This window comes from Ixodes scapularis, unplaced genomic scaffold, assembly GCF_016920785.2.
Source record: "Ixodes scapularis isolate PalLabHiFi unplaced genomic scaffold, ASM1692078v2 PGA_scaffold1__304_contigs__length_218370807, whole genome shotgun sequence".
Classification (NCBI taxonomy): Eukaryota; Metazoa; Arthropoda; class Arachnida; order Ixodida; family Ixodidae; genus Ixodes; species Ixodes scapularis.
Genome location: NW_024609846.1, coordinates 160,144,561 through 160,163,573, shown reverse-complemented (window position 1 = coordinate 160,163,573; position 19,013 = coordinate 160,144,561). Strand labels below are relative to the sequence as shown.

The following is a 19,013-nucleotide window of genomic DNA, read 5'->3' as shown; positions in this document are numbered from 1 at the left end:
GTTGATTGCTTTGCGGGTGTCCGTCTTCCGTGCTCAGCCGGCTCAGCATTGCGTCAGCCCAGAGGCAGACAGGTGCTATTTCCGAGAACTCCGTTTCTCGTGTCTGCGCGCGTGCGTGCCGGCGAGCGACAAGAGGTGCGGGTTGAGATGGCAAACGGGCTCGAGGAGGAGGGCCTGTTCGCGAGGGACATGCCCACCGTGGCGCCGGATCTCCTTACAGACATACTGTGCGTGCTGGCACAACAAAACGACGACGCTGTCCGAAACCCCGAGGACTTCCTGGTGAGAAAGATGATGTCTTCACCGCGCGTAAGAGCAATTACATCTGCTGCTGCCCCCCCCCCCCCCCCCCCCCCCCCCCCGCCCCGGACACACATACACACACACAGGCCCTGCTGAAAAGAAACACTTCCCTTTTTATTTAGCCTCTCCCCCTCCTTCTCCCTCTCTCCCCGTTGTTGACAAACAGAAAGACACCGCCGGGTTTTGGTCAAAGTTACGCGCACAGCTGGCGGAGGAAGAGGCGCGCCGCGCAACGCCCCATAACAAAGCCTTAGTCCTCAATGAGATCGCGCGTCATCAGAGAAGGCCAACGCTGGACACAGATTGGAAACGAGTGTTGCGTCAGTGCTTGCCTTCGAGTGAAGTTTGAATTTTGAGCCGAACGTTGACGTAATAGTCGTGTCCAATCTGGGCCCAGAGTTGGCCTTCCCTGATGACGCCATTTCATTCAGCACTGTGGCTCTGTTATGTAGGAGGTGTTGCGCCACGCCGCAGTGGAATACGAGCGGTAACCCGCCGCGACCTTACCCTCAAATCACCAAGCTGCACCCCTGTGAGCGCTGCACCCGGGGCGGTCTGCCCCCCGACTCCCTCGGCCTCGCCCTTGTGACGTCAGTGTGCGCGCGTGCATAGTTGCCGCTCTGCCATCGCCGGCTTTCTTCGCTCTGGGTTTCCGTAGTAGCGGTGCGTGGGTTGTGATGTGTGTGTGAATTTAAAACGATGGATCCTTCCACGGATGGTATGGATTTGGAACTTTCCACGGGTGATATGGGTGACCGTATCCAAGGGCGTCGACGTACTCTGACAGGCAGAGAGCTCAGAAAATGGGTGAGAAAAATTACAGGAAGATCCTTTGGCGGATCTTTAAGGAATCCGTTAGCATGACCTTTGGAAAGCGTTTGACACAGTGTCGCACTCGTTCTTACTTCACAAATTGAATTGTTTGAACATAGATATTACCACACTAACATGGATTCAGTCATACTTGAGTTCGCGTCAGCAATGTGTAATTTTAAACGGCGAGGCGTCTCATTTTGTTAAAGTTACGTCTGGTGTATCACAGGTGTCGGTTCAGGGGCCATTGTTATTCTTAATATTTATCAACGATATTCATGTCAATGTAACTTCCCTGCTGAGATTATTTGCTGATGATTGCGCTGTGTATACGCGTATAAAGAACGGGGAGGGTTCCGGACAACTGCAGGCTGCCCTAGATCGAATAGAACATTTGTGCGGTGAATGGGGGATGCAACTTAACGTAAAGAAATGTGTTCATGTTAGCTTCACACGTACCAAAAAAAAAAAAAAAATAAATTGACACAGTATTATTTAAGCAATGAGCTAGTAACGAATGAGAATAAAGTAAAATACCTCGGAGTCATTTTGTCATCCGACTGCACGTGACATTCGCAGATTGATGATGTCATTATGAGGGCGGGTCACGCACTCGGCTTTGTCCAAAGAAACATAAAAAAACGCTACACAAAAAATAAAAGAACTAGCATATCTTGCCATATGTAAGGCCACTTCTAGATTACGCATGCACTGTGTGGGACTCTTAAAAAGATCGCATTGATGGCTTGGAAAAAAATACAAAATCGTGCCGCACGCTTCGTCCTGGGCCAGTACGACCGTTTTTCTAGTGTTACTAACATAAAACAATCACTAGGATGGGCGTCATTGAAACTTCGGCAAAAAAAATTGCGGTTGAAATTTTTTTACAGCATTTATCATGAAGCTACTGGCAGCATTTATCATGAAGCTCATCATACCTCTTAAAATCAAAATATTTTTCAAACGTAATGATCATGTGCACACGATACGCGAATACTGTACTAGGACGGAGCTCTGCAAAAATTCGTTTTTTTTTTTTGTGAGGACGGTCGAGGACTTGAACGCTTTACAGTCCTGAATGTATAGTTTGTGCTGCAAATGCTGATACGTTATTTTCGTTATTATTCGCCCTCTGCAATAATGCCTTCTAGGCGCTGTAGGGGTTCTCTAAATAAAGAATAAACAGACGCCTTACGCGTCCCCTTTGGGAAACGCTCCCGCAACGAAGGCAAAAAGAGGGAGCAAAAAATAGAAAGAGCAAGAAAGAAGGCCAAAAGAAAAAAGTGAAGAGGAAGCGTTAGCGTTTCCCAAAGGAAGATGTGTGTGGCGTTTCCAAGGGTCATCATAACGGCTGAACCGAAATGAACCGAAATTTCGAGCTCACAAAACAAGGCTAGACTGATAGGCGGGACACTGCAAAACACGAAAACATCACTCACACAGCGATATCTCTAACAGATCGCCGTATTTCTGGAAAATACGGCCGACGAAGCCGACGAGTCAAGTCGCGTCAGGATTCTCATTCCCTCTCCTCCTCGCTTCGTCCCGTCGAGCTGGTGAACCGAAGAGAGGAGGAGAGAAGCGAGGCCGCTTCCCCTCATTCTCAACTGTTCCAGAAGGATCGTGATGTCATTGTCCTCGCTTGATCGCGCTCTTCTCTTAAAAAAAGTACAGCCATCCGTTTGAGATACCGATGTATGAGTGATGTTTTGGAGTTCGTAGCGTCCCGTTCAACGCTCCTACGGCGTTATTTTGCAAAATCTAAATTACGGTTCAGTATTCCTTTAAAAAAAACCTAAAGAAAAAAAAAATATAGTCTGGTTGGGACACGCGTGTAAAAAAACTAATTTTACGCAAAAACAATTTTTTTTTTTTTTTTTTTTACAGCAATACTGACGTCGTGAGACGCGGTTTAGTCCGTAGTCACCTCCCTTTCACTTGTTTTCTCTCTCGCATTTCAAGCGCGTGGGGGAGAGATCGATCGGCGTCGGCTTCACGTTGAGGCGGAAAGAGCGGATGACGATGTCCTTGGTGTCGAAAGAGCGAATGACCATTCCGTGACGCCATGGACTATGCGCGCAGAATTTCAAATAAATCTCTCGCCGTCAATATTGCTCTAAAATATTTTTTTTTCGCGTAAAATTTATTTTTTTTGACACGCGCATCTTAACCAAATTGTTTGAATTTTTTTTTTCTTTTTAGGTTTTTTCTTTAAAATCCACCGATGGATGCTCGTGTAATTTTTTTTTTCTACGGACGTGCACTTTCAGCGTTTATTTATACAGCTAGCCTAAAGTTACACGAGCACCACCTAGAAAGTATCGCCTTAACAAATATTGTCGGAAGAGGTATTCAGGGCCAGAACTGCCGCTAGAACGATCACGGCACGTCGCGAGAGCCCAGGCTCGACGAGCGCTGCTATTGTCATGTCAGTTCCGAAAAGACTTTAGTTGTGTCTTTCTTGCTTAAATTTGTCTTAAACGTTCTATCGTTTCTTTACCCTAACAATAAAAAAAAAAATTCAATATACTTTATATTGAGCGTTTATAAGTAATAAAAAATCACTTAAAAAAGTGTGTTACATCAGTCTTGGATTTGTCTCGGTTTCAATCAACGTTTTTGATTGTTGAAACGGCCCGTGTCACAGAGGTATATAACTTGATTGTGTTTCATGTAACGGTTGACACTAGTTGATACCTTATTAAACTGAATGTGTTTATTTGCTATTTCTTGTAATTACTGTCTTCGTCCCTGCCGCATGTAAAGAAACTTTTAAAATCGACCATGTTTTACGCCATTTTTATTGCGAAATTCAGACATAGGTTTTAAGATTTCAATGAAACCGACCTTGACGAAAAGAAACACCAATTCAAAATGTATTAAATAAAAAAAGGCAGAAGTAGCTATCTAAATTCCTCAAGCGATATTATAGTACTTATGTTTGCAATCCCATAGCCAGATGTAACAATGAGTCCCCGGCCAATACAACAACGCGGAATCGTGTGGTCATTTAGGCTATGAAAAGTAGTAGTGAAATGTGAAATATACATTTTATTTTGGGAAAAAGGTAAATGCGCTTAGATTTATCTTCTTATTTCGATTCATCATAGGATTATTCATCTCGAGTTCTAGAAATGATTTTTATTTTCACCACTGAATTATAAATTAAATAGGCAAATGCTAACTGCGAAAAATCTTCAATGTGTTCAAGAATAAAAGACTGTGAAATCGGTTTGACTTTGTAGATCGATTATTCCTGTTCCTAAACATGTTTATCGTTCCGGAGCGCTATGATTTAGGCAGAATAGGATACACAGTTGCTTATTCTCGGATGATCTAGGTGACATTCAATCAGTTACACACTTCTATTCGATACCGAATATAACGTTCTTCGTTTAATTTTCAGGTGTCATTATTCTTTCAGAATTACCAACCACATTATCAAAAGTCCCTGCCGCGAAGCTTTCGGTGATTTTATTGAACGCGTCGGTGAGCAATTTCCATCTGGAGGTGCGAGTATTTGACTCCAATTTTCTTTTTATTTAGGCAGTTCCCAGGCAAGCCTGATGGTTCCACACTTAGGCATGTTGCTGCGCACGATGTGTGTGAGGCATGTCAATGCAGGATGCTGTCGTATCAGCCACAATAAATCCCAACTCTGTTTCGCGGGAGAGCTGCAAAGTAAAAATAAATTTATGAGTTATTGTCGTGTTTCTTAACTATAATGGGCCCCTTCCCGTCAGTTATTCCACCTAACCAGCTGCCAAACTTGTTTCCGACTCGTCTTTAAGCCTTTATATTCCCTGAGGCAACGTTTATGATTGTACATGCTCATTCCGCTTTTGTCGCCTTCATGAAGCCCGTGACTCTGGTGCAAAACAATTACTAGCGTTAGCAGCTTCATAATCATTCAGCGTTTGCTTCGCATTTCAGTAAAACGTGACCTACCCGAGCGAACATATGCCGATATATGAAGAGAGCCGTCATGGCCGGGTTCAAAGCCAGCGGTGCTGCCCAAAGCTCTATGCTAGACATCGGCAGCCTTTTCTCGCTTGTGAGTCAGTGGGTTCCATCAATTGAAAGGGAGGGCGAAAACTCGTCAGCGTAAAACAAGGAGTCATCAAATCGCCTTTGGGTTACGCACGACATAAGGATCTTCATCTTTTTGGTATATTTCTGTGCATTATCATGCTGTTGCGCCTTACGAACTGGAATTTCGCGGTACAACCTCCGTATACCGTACTAATCTTCAGCAAGTTTCCCCCTTTTTTTTATTGCCTTTTTCTGTTTTAAAGATGCGACGCTTTTTTTTTAAACAAGTAAGACAAGTATGATTGGGCAAATATAAATGCGCGGTTCACATGAATGAGTCAGTGTTCGATATCTCACCTGCCATGTAAAGCCCATACCGGCAGAAGCAGCCACTGCCGTGTTTTTTCGCTGAGACCAGAGTGCCAGAGTTGCCAGAGTTGTCATTTTATATCGTTGTTTCGGTTCTGACCGTACACTGTTAGCAAGCCCCGTGTATTTGGTGAATATTTGGCGTGAAAAACACGCTATTTACACACATTACCATAAATTTACACGATGAGTAACGGATAATACGTTCAGATATCATGCGAGGTTGTAAAAAACGTGTTTTGGTTCGGTCATACACGCATAACCGTGTAGCCGACCTCGATAACACGCACCGCCCCGGCGACGACCGCGGCATTGCCGGCTATCGAAGCACCGGAATGCTTGGGGACACACTTAGAAAGGACCGTCGAGACAAATGCCGCGGAAAGAAACATGTCTCGGAGACAGATATGCACCAAAAGCAATTACGCCATGTCGCGGGACGTTGGCGAAACCCGCGCTAGGCTACCCGCGCTTACTGTGCCCGCCGCCATTTTCTGGTCGATGGCAATGCGGCTTTCCTCATGTCGCCCATTTTTGCATTTAGTTTAGGAGTCTTGATAATAGTTTCTTACACACCACAAATAAAGGCATGGGTCTAAATGTTCGTTACAAACAGTTAAAATGGATATAAAAAGCGTGTCTTCGATGTGAACACGTGACATTGAGTTGGTTTCGTTTTTTCTTCAACATTCAACTGCAAGCGACCTGACCACGGCGCAAGCGCAACGCCGTTGTATGGTGGAAGCAAGAGCCGGTTGGCTTTCGTTCTTTTTGTTTGACCGGAGAAAATCTGGCAACTACGCATGGCGCCGCTATTGTTTTGGTTTGACGGGACGCGAGAAGCTTCGCGTAGAGCTGGTAGAGCGGTAGAGCTTCGCAGTTTGCGAGCAGATAGTGAAGACTTGACCGGAGGGGTGCCCCTGTGATGTTCCCGGAAGACGGAAAGTACCATTCGTCGTGTGTGCTTTGAAAGCGAAGGGAGTCACAGGTTTCACGAGTGCGCAACCACAAGCCAAGGTTCACGAGAGCGCTGCGTTGACTTCGGCGATCTCGTTCTGCTCTGGACAACATGGCAATGCGAGAAAGAGCCGAAACGTTCGTGGTGTGTGGTGCGGTGCTTGAAGGTAGAAACCCGCACTAACACGGAGCTCATATTGGTTGTTGTGGGGTTGCGTTTGACGGGTTCAGCCCCGTCGTCGTCAGCTGATCCGGTCCAGCTGTTCCGGGAGGACGCAGCGAGCGTTTTTAAAAGTAAATCGTCCTTCGTTCCGTTTCAAAATGTGGAAGATTCCCGACGCATACCGTGAGTAAAATGCTGCGGGCGTTTTCAACAAAATTACGTCGTTTTAATTGAACAAGAGACTTCGGATAGTTGTCCTAACTCTGCCGTTTTTATGCTTCGTGTCGTTGGACTGCATTTGCACAGCGACGTGTTCGCACAGCGACGCACACCGCTCGAGTAGATGATTCGGTCCCGCAAACGACCGGTTATACCGAATTTCAGGGAAACTTAAGTCACCACCGATGTTTTCCTGTGAATCTCGTGTGACTCGTGTGAGTTTGTTGCGCTCATCATGCGGTGTGAATAAATTAGGGCAAGATTTTCTACCTGCCCACAGACGCATGAACTGAGACCAATTTTTTACGTAGTGAACATAGTGCTTTTTCTTTACTTTGGGAAGAGGCCCGAATTTGTCTCTTTTCCTTCTGGCACTGCCCCAAGTTTCTAGTTGCAGTTTCAGTATACATACCTACTAACAGGCACAAACTGCTCTAAAGCAGGTAAAAGACTGGGAAGTCAGGACGGTGCGGACACCGTGTTTTGCGCTTCTCGCAAGGTGTCTGATGCTTTTGCGAGGTATGCGGAATATGCAAACGATTTTGTTATGCCCGTCGTTTGAGTCTCCAGAAAAACGAATAAGATTATCTACAAATTTAGGCGCAATCACAAGCCAAGATATACGATAACAGTGCGTTCGCTTCGGTGGTCCGTGTAGTGGTATTATACCCTGCTTTCTGCAACACCGTGTCATGACGAAGAGCTGGAACGGTCACGGTCTGTGCTGGGCCACCGGTTGACAGAAACCCGCATCGCCCGCATCGGCACCGAGTGCACTTGGGCTGTTGATGCTCAAGTCTTTCATACGCGGCTTGTCGCCAGCTGATTTTGCTGCTAGACGGTGAGGAAGCCGCGAGAGTGACCTCTGAAGTAAATGTAAATCCTCGTTCATTCAGTTATCCAGTGTCAACGTGTGGAAGATGTCCAACGTGTACTGAGGACGGGAACTACGAGCGTTTTGCCTTGCTTTTATAACCGAAACCAGAGCAGCGAGATAGTTGCCTTGCGTACTCCAAAATGACGCAAGCAATATGTTTCAACAGGTCGAGTACGTCACCGCGGATGTAGGCGAGACGGCGCACACTGTTTAAACGCTTGCAGTACCCACGAGTGCTACCAGAAAAACGACGTTAACAGAGAAGGAGCTCGCGATTCAGCAGAATGCAGTGCCACGAGCCCGTGAATTTTCAATGTCGCTATAAAGAAATATTTAAAAAAAACAAAAAAAAAAACGCATCAGCGCCACATTAGTGATCATGAATAACACCGGTCACAAAGTCCCAAGCCTCACCGCTCCACTCGACACCAACACGACATGCGACAACAATCTGCATCAAAACGCCCCAAAAGTGAAGGCGTCTGCTCCCGTACCCGTACTGCGCGTACTACAACTAGCGGAAGTGAAGTGTTGGGCGGATGTCCTTCACAATAATATATATAATAAATGCCTTGCGTAAGTATAATTTCCACTGATTATCGAATACGTACTGATAAAATCCCAATCATTTGTTTTTCTATCTGATTCAAGCTAGCCGGACTGCTCATAACACTGGTCGAGCATGAAAATAACAAAAATTTGAACTTTTCCATTGCCGGTTTAAGATTTATTGTTAGTACATCGTTGTTTTTCGCAGCGAACCAACTTTATAGATTTTGCCTCCATACTTTTTAAATGCAAACAGTTCTTACATACGGCTGTCCATTGTGCCGTGTTTTGTGTCTTCTTCTATAAATCTGTAACGGTCAGCGACCAAAGAGCTCACCCGCACATGTCAAGCTTATATACGCCGCGGGGAGAGTCCGTTGATAGTAGGAAGTGTCGGGCGTAGTGTCGGTGTTGTGTTTGTGTATGTGTCGCTGCTGTGTCCTACGTGGTGCTCGTGTTGTCTGTGATGTATGTTGAGTTGCAGTTTACTCGTGGTAGTTCCCAGCGTATTAACAGACTACTGCTGTTTTTTTCATTGGTTGCTAGAAATCTCACTAAGTTACCTCCCGATTCCAAGTAGTTTGCTTGAGCTATTTATCCATGTAAATTTGATATTTTTTTTTTTTTTTTTTGTTTTGTTTTGTTTTGTTTAGCGGTTTTGTTGTAGCTGCCGACGCCACCGACCGCCGACGACGCACGTACGTACCTTTGCACGTAGCTACGTCCGCCGCTTGGAGACTGTTTACTCTGCATAAAAGACATCGAACGAGAACGAACGCGTCCCGTGTGCTTTCAGTTCGTCTGAAAGGCGCGGCTCGCTGGGCTCGTCTCTCGCCTGTTCTCGGCTGCTGGCCGCCATGTTTCATAAGGAACACGTTGAACCGTGCTTCTCGGAAGGCAAACACGGTGTAGCGTGTTAAGTTTACACAGCACCTCATGTGTAGACGAAAAACACAGATGGCCTCGTGTAAAACGAACACGTTTCGACGTGTCCGCTATGGGACAACGGTTTACACGTCTGGGCGTGTTATTTTTGCTAACAGTGTATTGGAGGCACTGCAGTTGAAGAAATTCTTCCACGAGCCCTCTCGTCGCTGGGGCCCTCCATCTCTCCATTCTTCACTGGCAGATTGACCAGACGCTAAATCCAGCGTCACGTGCGCTGCCTGGTGACTTTTTTTTTTAGCTTGAAGTGCAGCGAAAGCTGTGGGCGCAAAGGTGGGGACTTTACCATCGAGACTTAGTGAAGGTAATTGATGTAAATGTATTTTACTATATTGCAACTAATATGACGAAAGTTGCCACACTAGTTGTTACCAAATCAAGATATATTAAAAAAAACCTAAGGGAGGAAAAAAAAAAAAACCCCGCTAAATACGGATGCATTCTTATAGATTTCGTTTTTCTATCGAAGCGCATCATAACGCCAGTGTTCTCAGCTGACCCCATGGCCGAGCCGAGAAGTTACCGCCTCGCCTCCCTCGTAGGGAGGGTAGGGAGAAAGGAAGTATGGCGCACGTGCGTTGCGCGCGTTGGCCTCCATTTGGTATTGACGTTCGGGCTGCAAGTGTTTATTACTGCACTGATATGAGTGGTTGTGCTTGTATTTCTGTTTTAGTTTTAGCCTCGCAAGCATCTATTAGCGCAATAATGTGAGTTGCTGTGCTTGTGTTTCTATTTCACCGTCGTTTACGACGTGAAATCCCCCATCACACTCCCCAGGGGAGTGTGATGGGGGATGAAGCGTACTTGGTTTGCCATTCCGATGAATTGTCTCAAACAGCGCTCAGGGTGAAGCGGAAGCGGTGTTCTACAAACGCGGGCTAAATCGTTCCTGCTTCGTGTCTGCTTCTGCAGAGAGCGCGTGAGGGGCCGGCACGCGAAACGCGCTGGGCTCGCGCTTCTAACATTCTAGCATTATCGGCCGTCGGGTTTGTGCGACGGCCGATAATCATGATGTTGATTATGGCTGCGCCCAAGCGCCACCTAGACACTGTCACACACGGCGTCAGGAGTTTGTCGCTCTGCAACAGCAGCTTTGTGTCCTGATTGTCTTCTTTTTGCACAAATCAGAAAGGGTAGTTAGAGCCTTATTAGGAGTAACAAAGTTACGATTACAACTCCTTTTAGTGTTGCCCTGTTACGTTAATATTCGCAATTAAATATCACTACTAAAGATAATTACGTTATCATAGTAATTAAATTGCTGTCATTGTGTTCGAACATAAAATACTTTGAACCGCGATTCCGGCCAAGAGTGAATTCCCAGCTTCGAGTGATGGCTTCAGGGTGCACTGGCGGCGACGAGTGCAGCGACATAGGGCAGCCACACGAGAGAGAGAGAGAGAGTACTTTAAGACATGCTCACCCCCCCAGGGGTAACCACCAGCGTTCGACTTCCGTCTGCCCAGGACCACCTGGCCCCGACCGACACCGTGGAGCTGGTGTTCCGGAGCTGCAGCCACCTCAACCTGCCCTTGTTTGTCCAGTTCATGGCCGTCGAATACCTCGACAGGTGGGCGGAGGGGCACTCCGGGGACAGGGAGCGCTGCTCTCACCACTCAACAGGCAGGAAGTATATTTCCTAGGTTACAAAATTAACACCATCGAGGTTTTCACTGAAAGTTTTTATTATTTACCAACTTTCTTCTTGTGTATTATAATTTCCTTGATCATGCAATTGAAATCCAATTCGAAGATCTCCTTTAATTCCTTTATAATTTTTGCTTTCTCATTAATACCAGTATTTCATTCCATAAAATTTATATAACTGTATTATTCTGAAATTTTACTCTATACTTAAGTTCCAATAATTAGTTTTATCAATAAGTAAAACATATATTTATGTTGTGAATAAGTGTTTAAAGCTCTTGAAATGTGTTTATTAGTTATATTCAATGGAAATTCTCTTTTAAATTATGTCATATCCTTTTATCCTTTGATACAAATAAAATGATGTAGTTTAGTTTATTTTCAGCACTATACTGAAATACTATTTGGATAATAGCTTTTCTTGACAGTGTAAATTTATTTTTACCTTTTTCCCGTAATTGCTTTTCTTGAGTATTTTGAAAATCATCCATACCTACTAGACTTCGTTTAGATACATCAAATTTTATAAAATCTATCATATCATTTTTATTATCACTAAAATGCTCTATCCTCGAAGTGTATCCTTTCACTTAGATTTTTATAAATATTCTGAAGGAATTGACATTTGTTTTTCATTTAACATTTTGTAATATATACAGAAAGAATATTATAATAAACATGAACCAAAAGTAAATTGTAAACATAATTTGTTTTTCCTGAATCACTTGGACCATACACTATATCTCTGGATGGCCATATAGGTGATAGTTAATACATTACCATTGATATATTTTTATATGCGCTTTGAAGTCATTTATATAATAACTGATTTATCACAGGAATAAATTAACCTGAAATATTTCAAATAAATTAACTATATTTGAAAGAAGTTAGGCATGCTTAAAATAAATGAAATGTACTTCAAATTTACCTTTACTTAGAGCAAATGACCTTTACTTGAAATAATTTACTTAAATTAAGTTACTCGAAGTAAATAAATTGAAAAAAATACGTATGTAATGAATCCAGAAACATATATAAACTTAAGAAACATTGTAAAGAATGAGAAACCCATTAAAGATCGACTTAAAAATAAGAAAGAAACGAAATAATAATTAAGAAATGGTATAAAATTGTTTTTAGAACAAGCTACAAAAAAATTAAAGATAGACTGAGAAGATAAAAAAAAATTCTTGAAGTTGCACCATTTTTAGATAAGCAGAATGAAGCAAGTTTGCAAGCCATTAGTACTCCTAGACAATTAGATCCGACGCAATAGACATTTCCACCAGCAAATTTTAATGTTTGTATAAAGTTAGACCAAATTAATAAAGCGTTTAATCGTGATTACTATTCAGATCTTGAACTTTGTGAGAGCTTTTAGTGCGTATCGAAAAAATAAAGATATTCAGCTTAGACATGTGATAGAGAATTATTAAGCTAGAAAACAATCATTAGATGGTAAAAAAGGAAGTCTAAGAAGTAAACAAGAAACTACTCATGCAGGGGTGAAGAGAGTCCAGAATATGAATATAAAGTTGTTGATGGTAGTCTAAACTTTCTTGAAAAGTTCAATGATGATATGAGAAACTTAATATATAATGATGAAAAAATCACTGGAATATGATGAAATACAACTCTTGATGACCTAGCTTATAGAAAAATTATATTACTATAAAATGTATTATTTACAGAATCATATATTTAATAAAACGCTTTAAATTATTTTATTTATTTATTTGTTTATTTTATTTTACGTGTTCCAACACAACCATGCAGGCCTGCTCTTTGGCCCACAAATATATAAATATGAACAGAAAAAAAACACAATTGCAGGTTTCAAACACATAGCAACAAACACATAATACTTAAAGTTCGGCAACAAGCACTTTCACTTGGTTCCTGAACACCTTAATGTCACTGTATATATCAAGTTCGGTATTTTCAATATTGATAAACAGATTGTATCCGTGACAGAGGAGATGTTTCACAGATGGTGTGAATGCTGAAAGTACTGCTAGATATACTGTTACATTTCCCGAGACTCAGAAGTTGAATAAACACAGGGAATATCTTAGAGCATTGAAAGGATGTGCAATCGCCTACACATGGCATAATAGGTACATAAAAAAAATAATTTAAGATGAAGGAGAATAACAACAAATAACAATTGATAATCGCAATCATAATTGTGATTCTCTAAATTATAAATGGTCAAATATTTCAATATGCATGAGGAAGATATTCCAATTTTATTTTTAGAATTACTAAAAGAGTATCAGTAACTTTAAGGAAAGTTTGGAAAGTGAATTTGAGAGATGGAGAAATCAATTTGAGAAAATTGGATTGAAAATATATACTGGAAGTAATGAGAAGGAAACTCAGGTAATCGGTGATTTTCCAGCAAATATTGGAACGGAACTCAGAACAACATTTATTCATTGTTGTTTACTTAAAGATTCTCACTGATAGGATCCAAACAATAACAGAATTGTAAAAATTATTTGGTTTACATATTTGTTCCGATCGAAGAACTAAATTCATGGTATTTAGTCGAAACCCAACGAAGAAATTCGAGATGCACTATACTGAGAATATTGAATTCTACGTAAACATTACAAATCAAAGATAAAAAATTTACAAAGAGAAATGTTTAATTGCGTTAAATATATAATTTGAGCCAAAGTTATAAAAATGAGATAATAAATGGTTTTAACTACTAACCCTCGTCTATACTTTCGTGTACATTCAGACGACGTCTACTATGTTATGCAAATTGTAACGGTTTAATAAAGATCGTTTTGAACCCCGAACTGCCCCTTTCGTCGACCGTAGCCTCACTCAGCCGCTTGTCTTGTGGATCGAGTACTCTGTCTTGATGTTTCTTTCGCTTCATCGCCTTCTTTCCGTGCTACACCTTCTCCTCCCGTGGGAAAGTTCACGACCAGTGAATAAAGATAAAGTTACGGAAGCGTGCCGGTAGAGAGAGATTTGAACGGTTTCGCAGTTTCTTAATAAATCCAGTGCTGGACGTCTCACTTGGCAGGGGTAGCGTCTGTTGTGTTTCGATAGGTTCGACTTGATTCCCGGTTATCATTGGCGACGATGCTCGGGGTTCGACGTCTTCACTATGTACAGATTTCGGCATTTGGGTCACTTAGTATTTCAGATGACTGATGTTCCGGCGTTTCTTCCGTCATCATTCCGTTAAACAGGCTGTCATTGCAGATCGCTTCAGCACTGCTAGAAAACTGCATCGTTTCTTGACATGACTAATGCAAGTCAGGCGGGGGGTCATTTCTTGCCGTAGGGGGCTGTTCATTATGTTGAAAAGCAATGCGCGCGTTCCGCGTGTCTTCCTCGGATTTAAACAATGCAGGTGGACAGTCATCTGTTCCATGTGGTTGCCGTTCTGGTTCGGAGATAAAAGGAACGTCGCAGGAACCTTCTGTAGCACTTCCGCCTGCAGGTAGGCCACTGTCGTTGAGTTGTCTATTGCACCCAGATCTTTGGGGTCGCCGATAAGGTTTCAGTCTGTTATGATGCGTCTAGAGGCCTTAAGCTCAATCCGAAACGTTGTTTCTGAAACTTTCTTGACACCAATATAGGGTCCCTGCTATGGGAAGTGGAGTTTTTACAATTTGCCCCGTTTCACCGCTGGGCAGTGAAGTAACGCTTCGTCGCTTACATTAAAATCTTGTTCGTGAACGTTTCAGTCGTAATATTGTTCCTGACGGTGCTCTGCTTCGGCGTTATGCAGTGTAGCAGTGCATGTGCCATCTGCAAACTTTGAGTTTGCCGAATGTGTTGTCTTGCCGTGCTAATGACGTGTTCCATCGCACACGTCAGAAGATCTGCTTGCAGCTTCACATCTCTGCCGAAGACAAGGTTGTGCTGGGTAAACCCGGTCGGCTCGTGGACACTAAACCGGTATGAGATCCCAATTCGTTCGTGATTCATCGACATAGACGCTGGGCATGGACAGAAGCGTCCTGTTAAATATCTCAAACAACCCGTTTGATTGCGGATGATAAGCGGTAGTTCTTTTTTTTCTTATTCCTAACAAGTGGCACACTTCTATAAAAAGTCGGCTTTCAAACGTTCTTCCTTCGTCCGAGTGAAGACTTGTAGGGACTTCTAAACGACAGAAAAAATTGCGGATAAGGCAGTCAGCAAGTTATTTGGTCTCTTGGGACTTAAGTGGAAAAGCCTCGACCCACCGCATGGAGTGATCGGACACAAGTATGTACTTGTTTTCTTGTGCTGTAGTTGGGAGGGATCCCGTGATGTCCGCGCCTATCCTTTCGAATGGGAATGCTGCGGTGTGCGTGACGAGTGGAGCTTTCGCACAGTAGTGAAGAGACTTCCTCGCAGTGCATTCTCTGCAATTCGAGCACCACGATGCGACGTCCTTCTTTATACTGAACCTGAAGAATCTTTCCCTGCCTTTATGAAGTGTCTTTGTTTGACCAAGGTGTCCACTTGTTATGGTGTCGTGGACAGGCGCTAAGACTTCCGGAATCCAAACACGATGAACTGTCACAACCCTTGAGTCGTCACTCCTAGACAGAAGGCACTGGTCGACCAGTGATAGTTACCTATCTTCCCCAAGACTCGCAGAGCGGTAGGGTCCGTGACTGTCTCTACGGCTTGCCCCTCGGGTGCTTGCACGACAAGGGATAACAAAGGATCGGCCCTCTGAGCATGAGAGAGTGAAAAGAGTTTCGACTGTTGTGGAGCAGTCAGAAGCTGGCACGCCAGTGGATGGTCGTCGTGACATCGAGTCTGCATTGCTGTGTCCCTTGCCTGGTCGGTGCTCAACTCGAAAGTTGCATTCTCTTAGCTTCTCGAGCCAGCGTGCAACTTGGCTTTCAGAATTCTTGAATGTTTTAAGACATTGGAGCGCGCTACGATCTGTCTTGCGTAAGAATTCTCAACACACCAAGTAACGCCTAAAATAGTCCGCAAAGATAATGAGCGCGAGCATTTCCTTCCTTGTGATACTGTAGTGTCGTTCTGCTTTGGAAAGACTGTGGGTCTCATACGCAATAACTCGCTCGTCGCCGTTGGGGTTTTGTAAAAGCACCGCCCCGTTTCCATGGTTAGATTCATCAGTGTCCAAGATAAAATGAGCACTAAAGTCAGGGTATGCAAGGATGGGCGTGCTTGTCAGCCGTCTCTTCATCTAGTCGAATGCAGTTTGGCAAGGCTTGGACCAACTTAACATGGTCTGCTTCTCCAAGAGTTTGTGCAACAGTGCGGCGAGGGCGGCAAAATTCTTGATGAATTTCCGATAGTAGGAAGCGAGGTTCAGTAAGGAACGGACCTCAGAGGAGTTAAATGGCTGGGGCCACTTTAGGATATTCTCTGTTTTTGCTCGGTCAGTAGCGATTTGCCTTGCGGATATCGCACAACCGAGGTACAGCACTTTTTCAGAAAAGAATCGTAATTTCGATAACTTAATCTTAATAGATGCACTTCGGAGCCGTCCAAGCACGCGACGTAAATGTTCGAAATGTTTGTTAAGCGTTCGACTAAAGATGATGACATCATCTAAATAACATAGGCAAAAGGGGAAACCCCAGACTGTTTTCTGCATCAGTCGCTGGAAAATTGCCGGAGCATTGCAGAGTCCGAAAGGAAGAACCGCAAACTCGCGCCGTCCACAAGGAGTCGTAAATGCCATGTTGTTTTGTGGTAAGCTTCGTTCATCTTGACTTGCCAATAAACAGACACGAGGTCAAGGGTGCTGAACTATTTTGCCCCCTTTAGCGCCTCGACGGTGTCATCAATTCGAATCTGAGGGAAGGCGTCTTTACATGTCACATCGTTCAGGCGACGGTTATCGACGCAGAAACGTAGGCTGCCAGCTTTCATCTTCGCCAATAACACTATTAGCGCGCCCCATGGGCTGTCGGAGGGTTGGCTGACTTCCATTTGCAGCATGTCGTCGACCTTGTCTTTGGGAAAAGACAAGCGCCGAAAGACTAGGACAAAGTAAGAAAACGACGACACAAGGCGCACTCGCAACTGAAGTCTTATTTACTGAAAAACATAGTCTTATATACAGTTTAAAACACCCACGTCACTTTCCACGTGCCCACTCTTTATCCAAGAATAAACGCTCTTTATCTGACAGAGTCACGGAAGGTTCGCTTATGCACTTATCTGCACCCTTCTTTATTGCATACGCCTCATGAATTTCCCTTGTAACCTTTTGCTGTAGCGCCCCACAATTGCCATTTCATTGAAAACTGGTGTGCACTCACATCGGTTGCAATGCACAGCCAGGTGCCCAGAAAGTGACTGTTTTAAGGAAGCAGCATGCTCCCTTGCGCGATCATTTACACAACACCCAGTTTGGCCTACCTAAGACCCACCCCAGGAAAGCGGAATGTCATACACAACACCAGTCTGACGTTCCACGAACTTATTCTGGTGTTTTTTCTTACACTCGTCACTCTTCCCTTCGGGATCATTGATTTTTCTGCATTACGCAGAAAGCTTTTTAGGGGCTGAAAAGACGACAGGAACGTCGTAACGTTCCGCTACCTTTTTTAAGTTATGAGACACCGCGTGAATGTAAGGGATTACAGCGGTTCTTATTTTTTGGCGTTCATGAACGTTTTTTTCCGCACCCCTAAATTTCTTTTTGAGACCCTCTGCAGCATCAACAATCGATCTCAGCGGAAAACCCGCACTTGCGAGCCGATCTACCTGTAGAAGGAAGCTCCTTCCCATTTCCTCGGGACAGGATTTGTTCAGAGCGGCTCCGAGGCACGAAGAGGCAATACCTCTTTTCACTAACTTGAAGTGAGCAGAATTAAAAGTGAGTACACCTCTCTTGGAGCGAGGCTCGTAGGCCCAGCACACATGGTCATCTAAGAATTTTAGTTTTAAATCCAAAAATTGTAACGAGCCCTCCGTGGTCCTCTCATGAGTGAATTTTAACCCATGAGAGCAGGACGTGAACGTGCCGATTACGTCATCCACCTTTTTATCCGTGAGTTTGTTCCCTGGCAGGGCGATGACCAGATAATCATCGACATACCTGTATATTTTAAAAAGGCTATCACCTCCCTAGTAAAAAAATCATTTGTATGAGAAATTTCTTGTGTCCAATAAACACATACGAATCATACAAGACATATAAGAACATATAAGAACATATAAGAATTATATGAGCACTATATGAGAAATATATAAGATATATAAGGACACCATAAGAAACTTATAAGAAACTTCCCACTAGTTTCTTATATGGTGCTTGTATGTTCTCATATATCTTATATAGTTCTTTTATAGCTCTTATATGGTTCTTATACAGTTCTTATAAGTTCTTATATATCTTGTATGATTCATATGTGTTTATTGGACGCTGAAATTTCTCATACAAATGAGAATTTTCAATAGGGCTCCAAGCTTCTCAAGAATGGCTTGGTTGCAGTGTGCCAAAAAAATGTCGCACAGAAAAGGTGCAACCCGTGAACCAATGCAGATACCCCGTTTTTGCAAAAACACCTCTCCACCAAAGGAGACATAGGTGTGGTCAAGATAGAAAGATAAAAGTTCAACGAAACCTTCTACACTTATCCCGCAAGTGCTACGAAAGGCTGTTTCACCGCTGCTCTCAATGCAACTTCTGACAGTATTAAAAAGGACGGCATGCGGACTTGAATAAAAGAGATCCTCAACATCAATTGAAAAAGCGTCGCACTTCCCTCTACACCCTTCTTTCAAAAATTCAATCACTTCTTCTGAATTCCGGACCAAAAATTCATCCTGCAGTTTCAGGCTTGATAGGTGGGTGCGGAGAAAGGAAGATATCTGGATCTGCCACGTATATCTCTTTCAATAACAATTGCTCTAAAAGGTACATCTGCGTTCTGGGTTTTCGCCGTAAAAAACAGGTTCATGGAAAGTTTCTTGCTGGAATTCACCTTCCTCTCTAAGGCAGAGAGGGACAGTTCGCCGCACAAATCTTTCGCCCTCACCTTCACCTTGTTCAGGGATCCTATCTGTACGTGCTTGAAGTTATAAAGGACAGCATGCTCGGCCTTTTCCCAGTATAGCTCCTGCGGAAGGACAACAAAGCCCCCCTCCTTGTCGGACGTGAGCAGCTTGAGATTGTTACATCTG

The 19,013-nt window shown here is 43.5% G+C and overlaps 1 protein-coding gene across 1 annotated transcript in view; it reads left to right on the top strand.

The window, feature by feature from the left end:
• The first annotated feature begins 6 nt into the window (after nucleotides 1-6).
• The window catches only part of LOC8039030 (cyclin N-terminal domain-containing protein 1), a 126,887-nt gene continuing 107,880 nt past the window's right edge, over nucleotides 7-19,013 (top strand). The window contains exons 1-2 of the mRNA XM_029995017.2: nucleotides 7-282; nucleotides 10,694-10,797. Coding sequence (XP_029850877.2) covers nucleotides 148-282; nucleotides 10,694-10,797 — 239 coding nt within the window. The 5' untranslated portion in view covers nucleotides 7-147. The remainder of the gene's footprint in view (nucleotides 283-10,693; nucleotides 10,798-19,013) is intronic.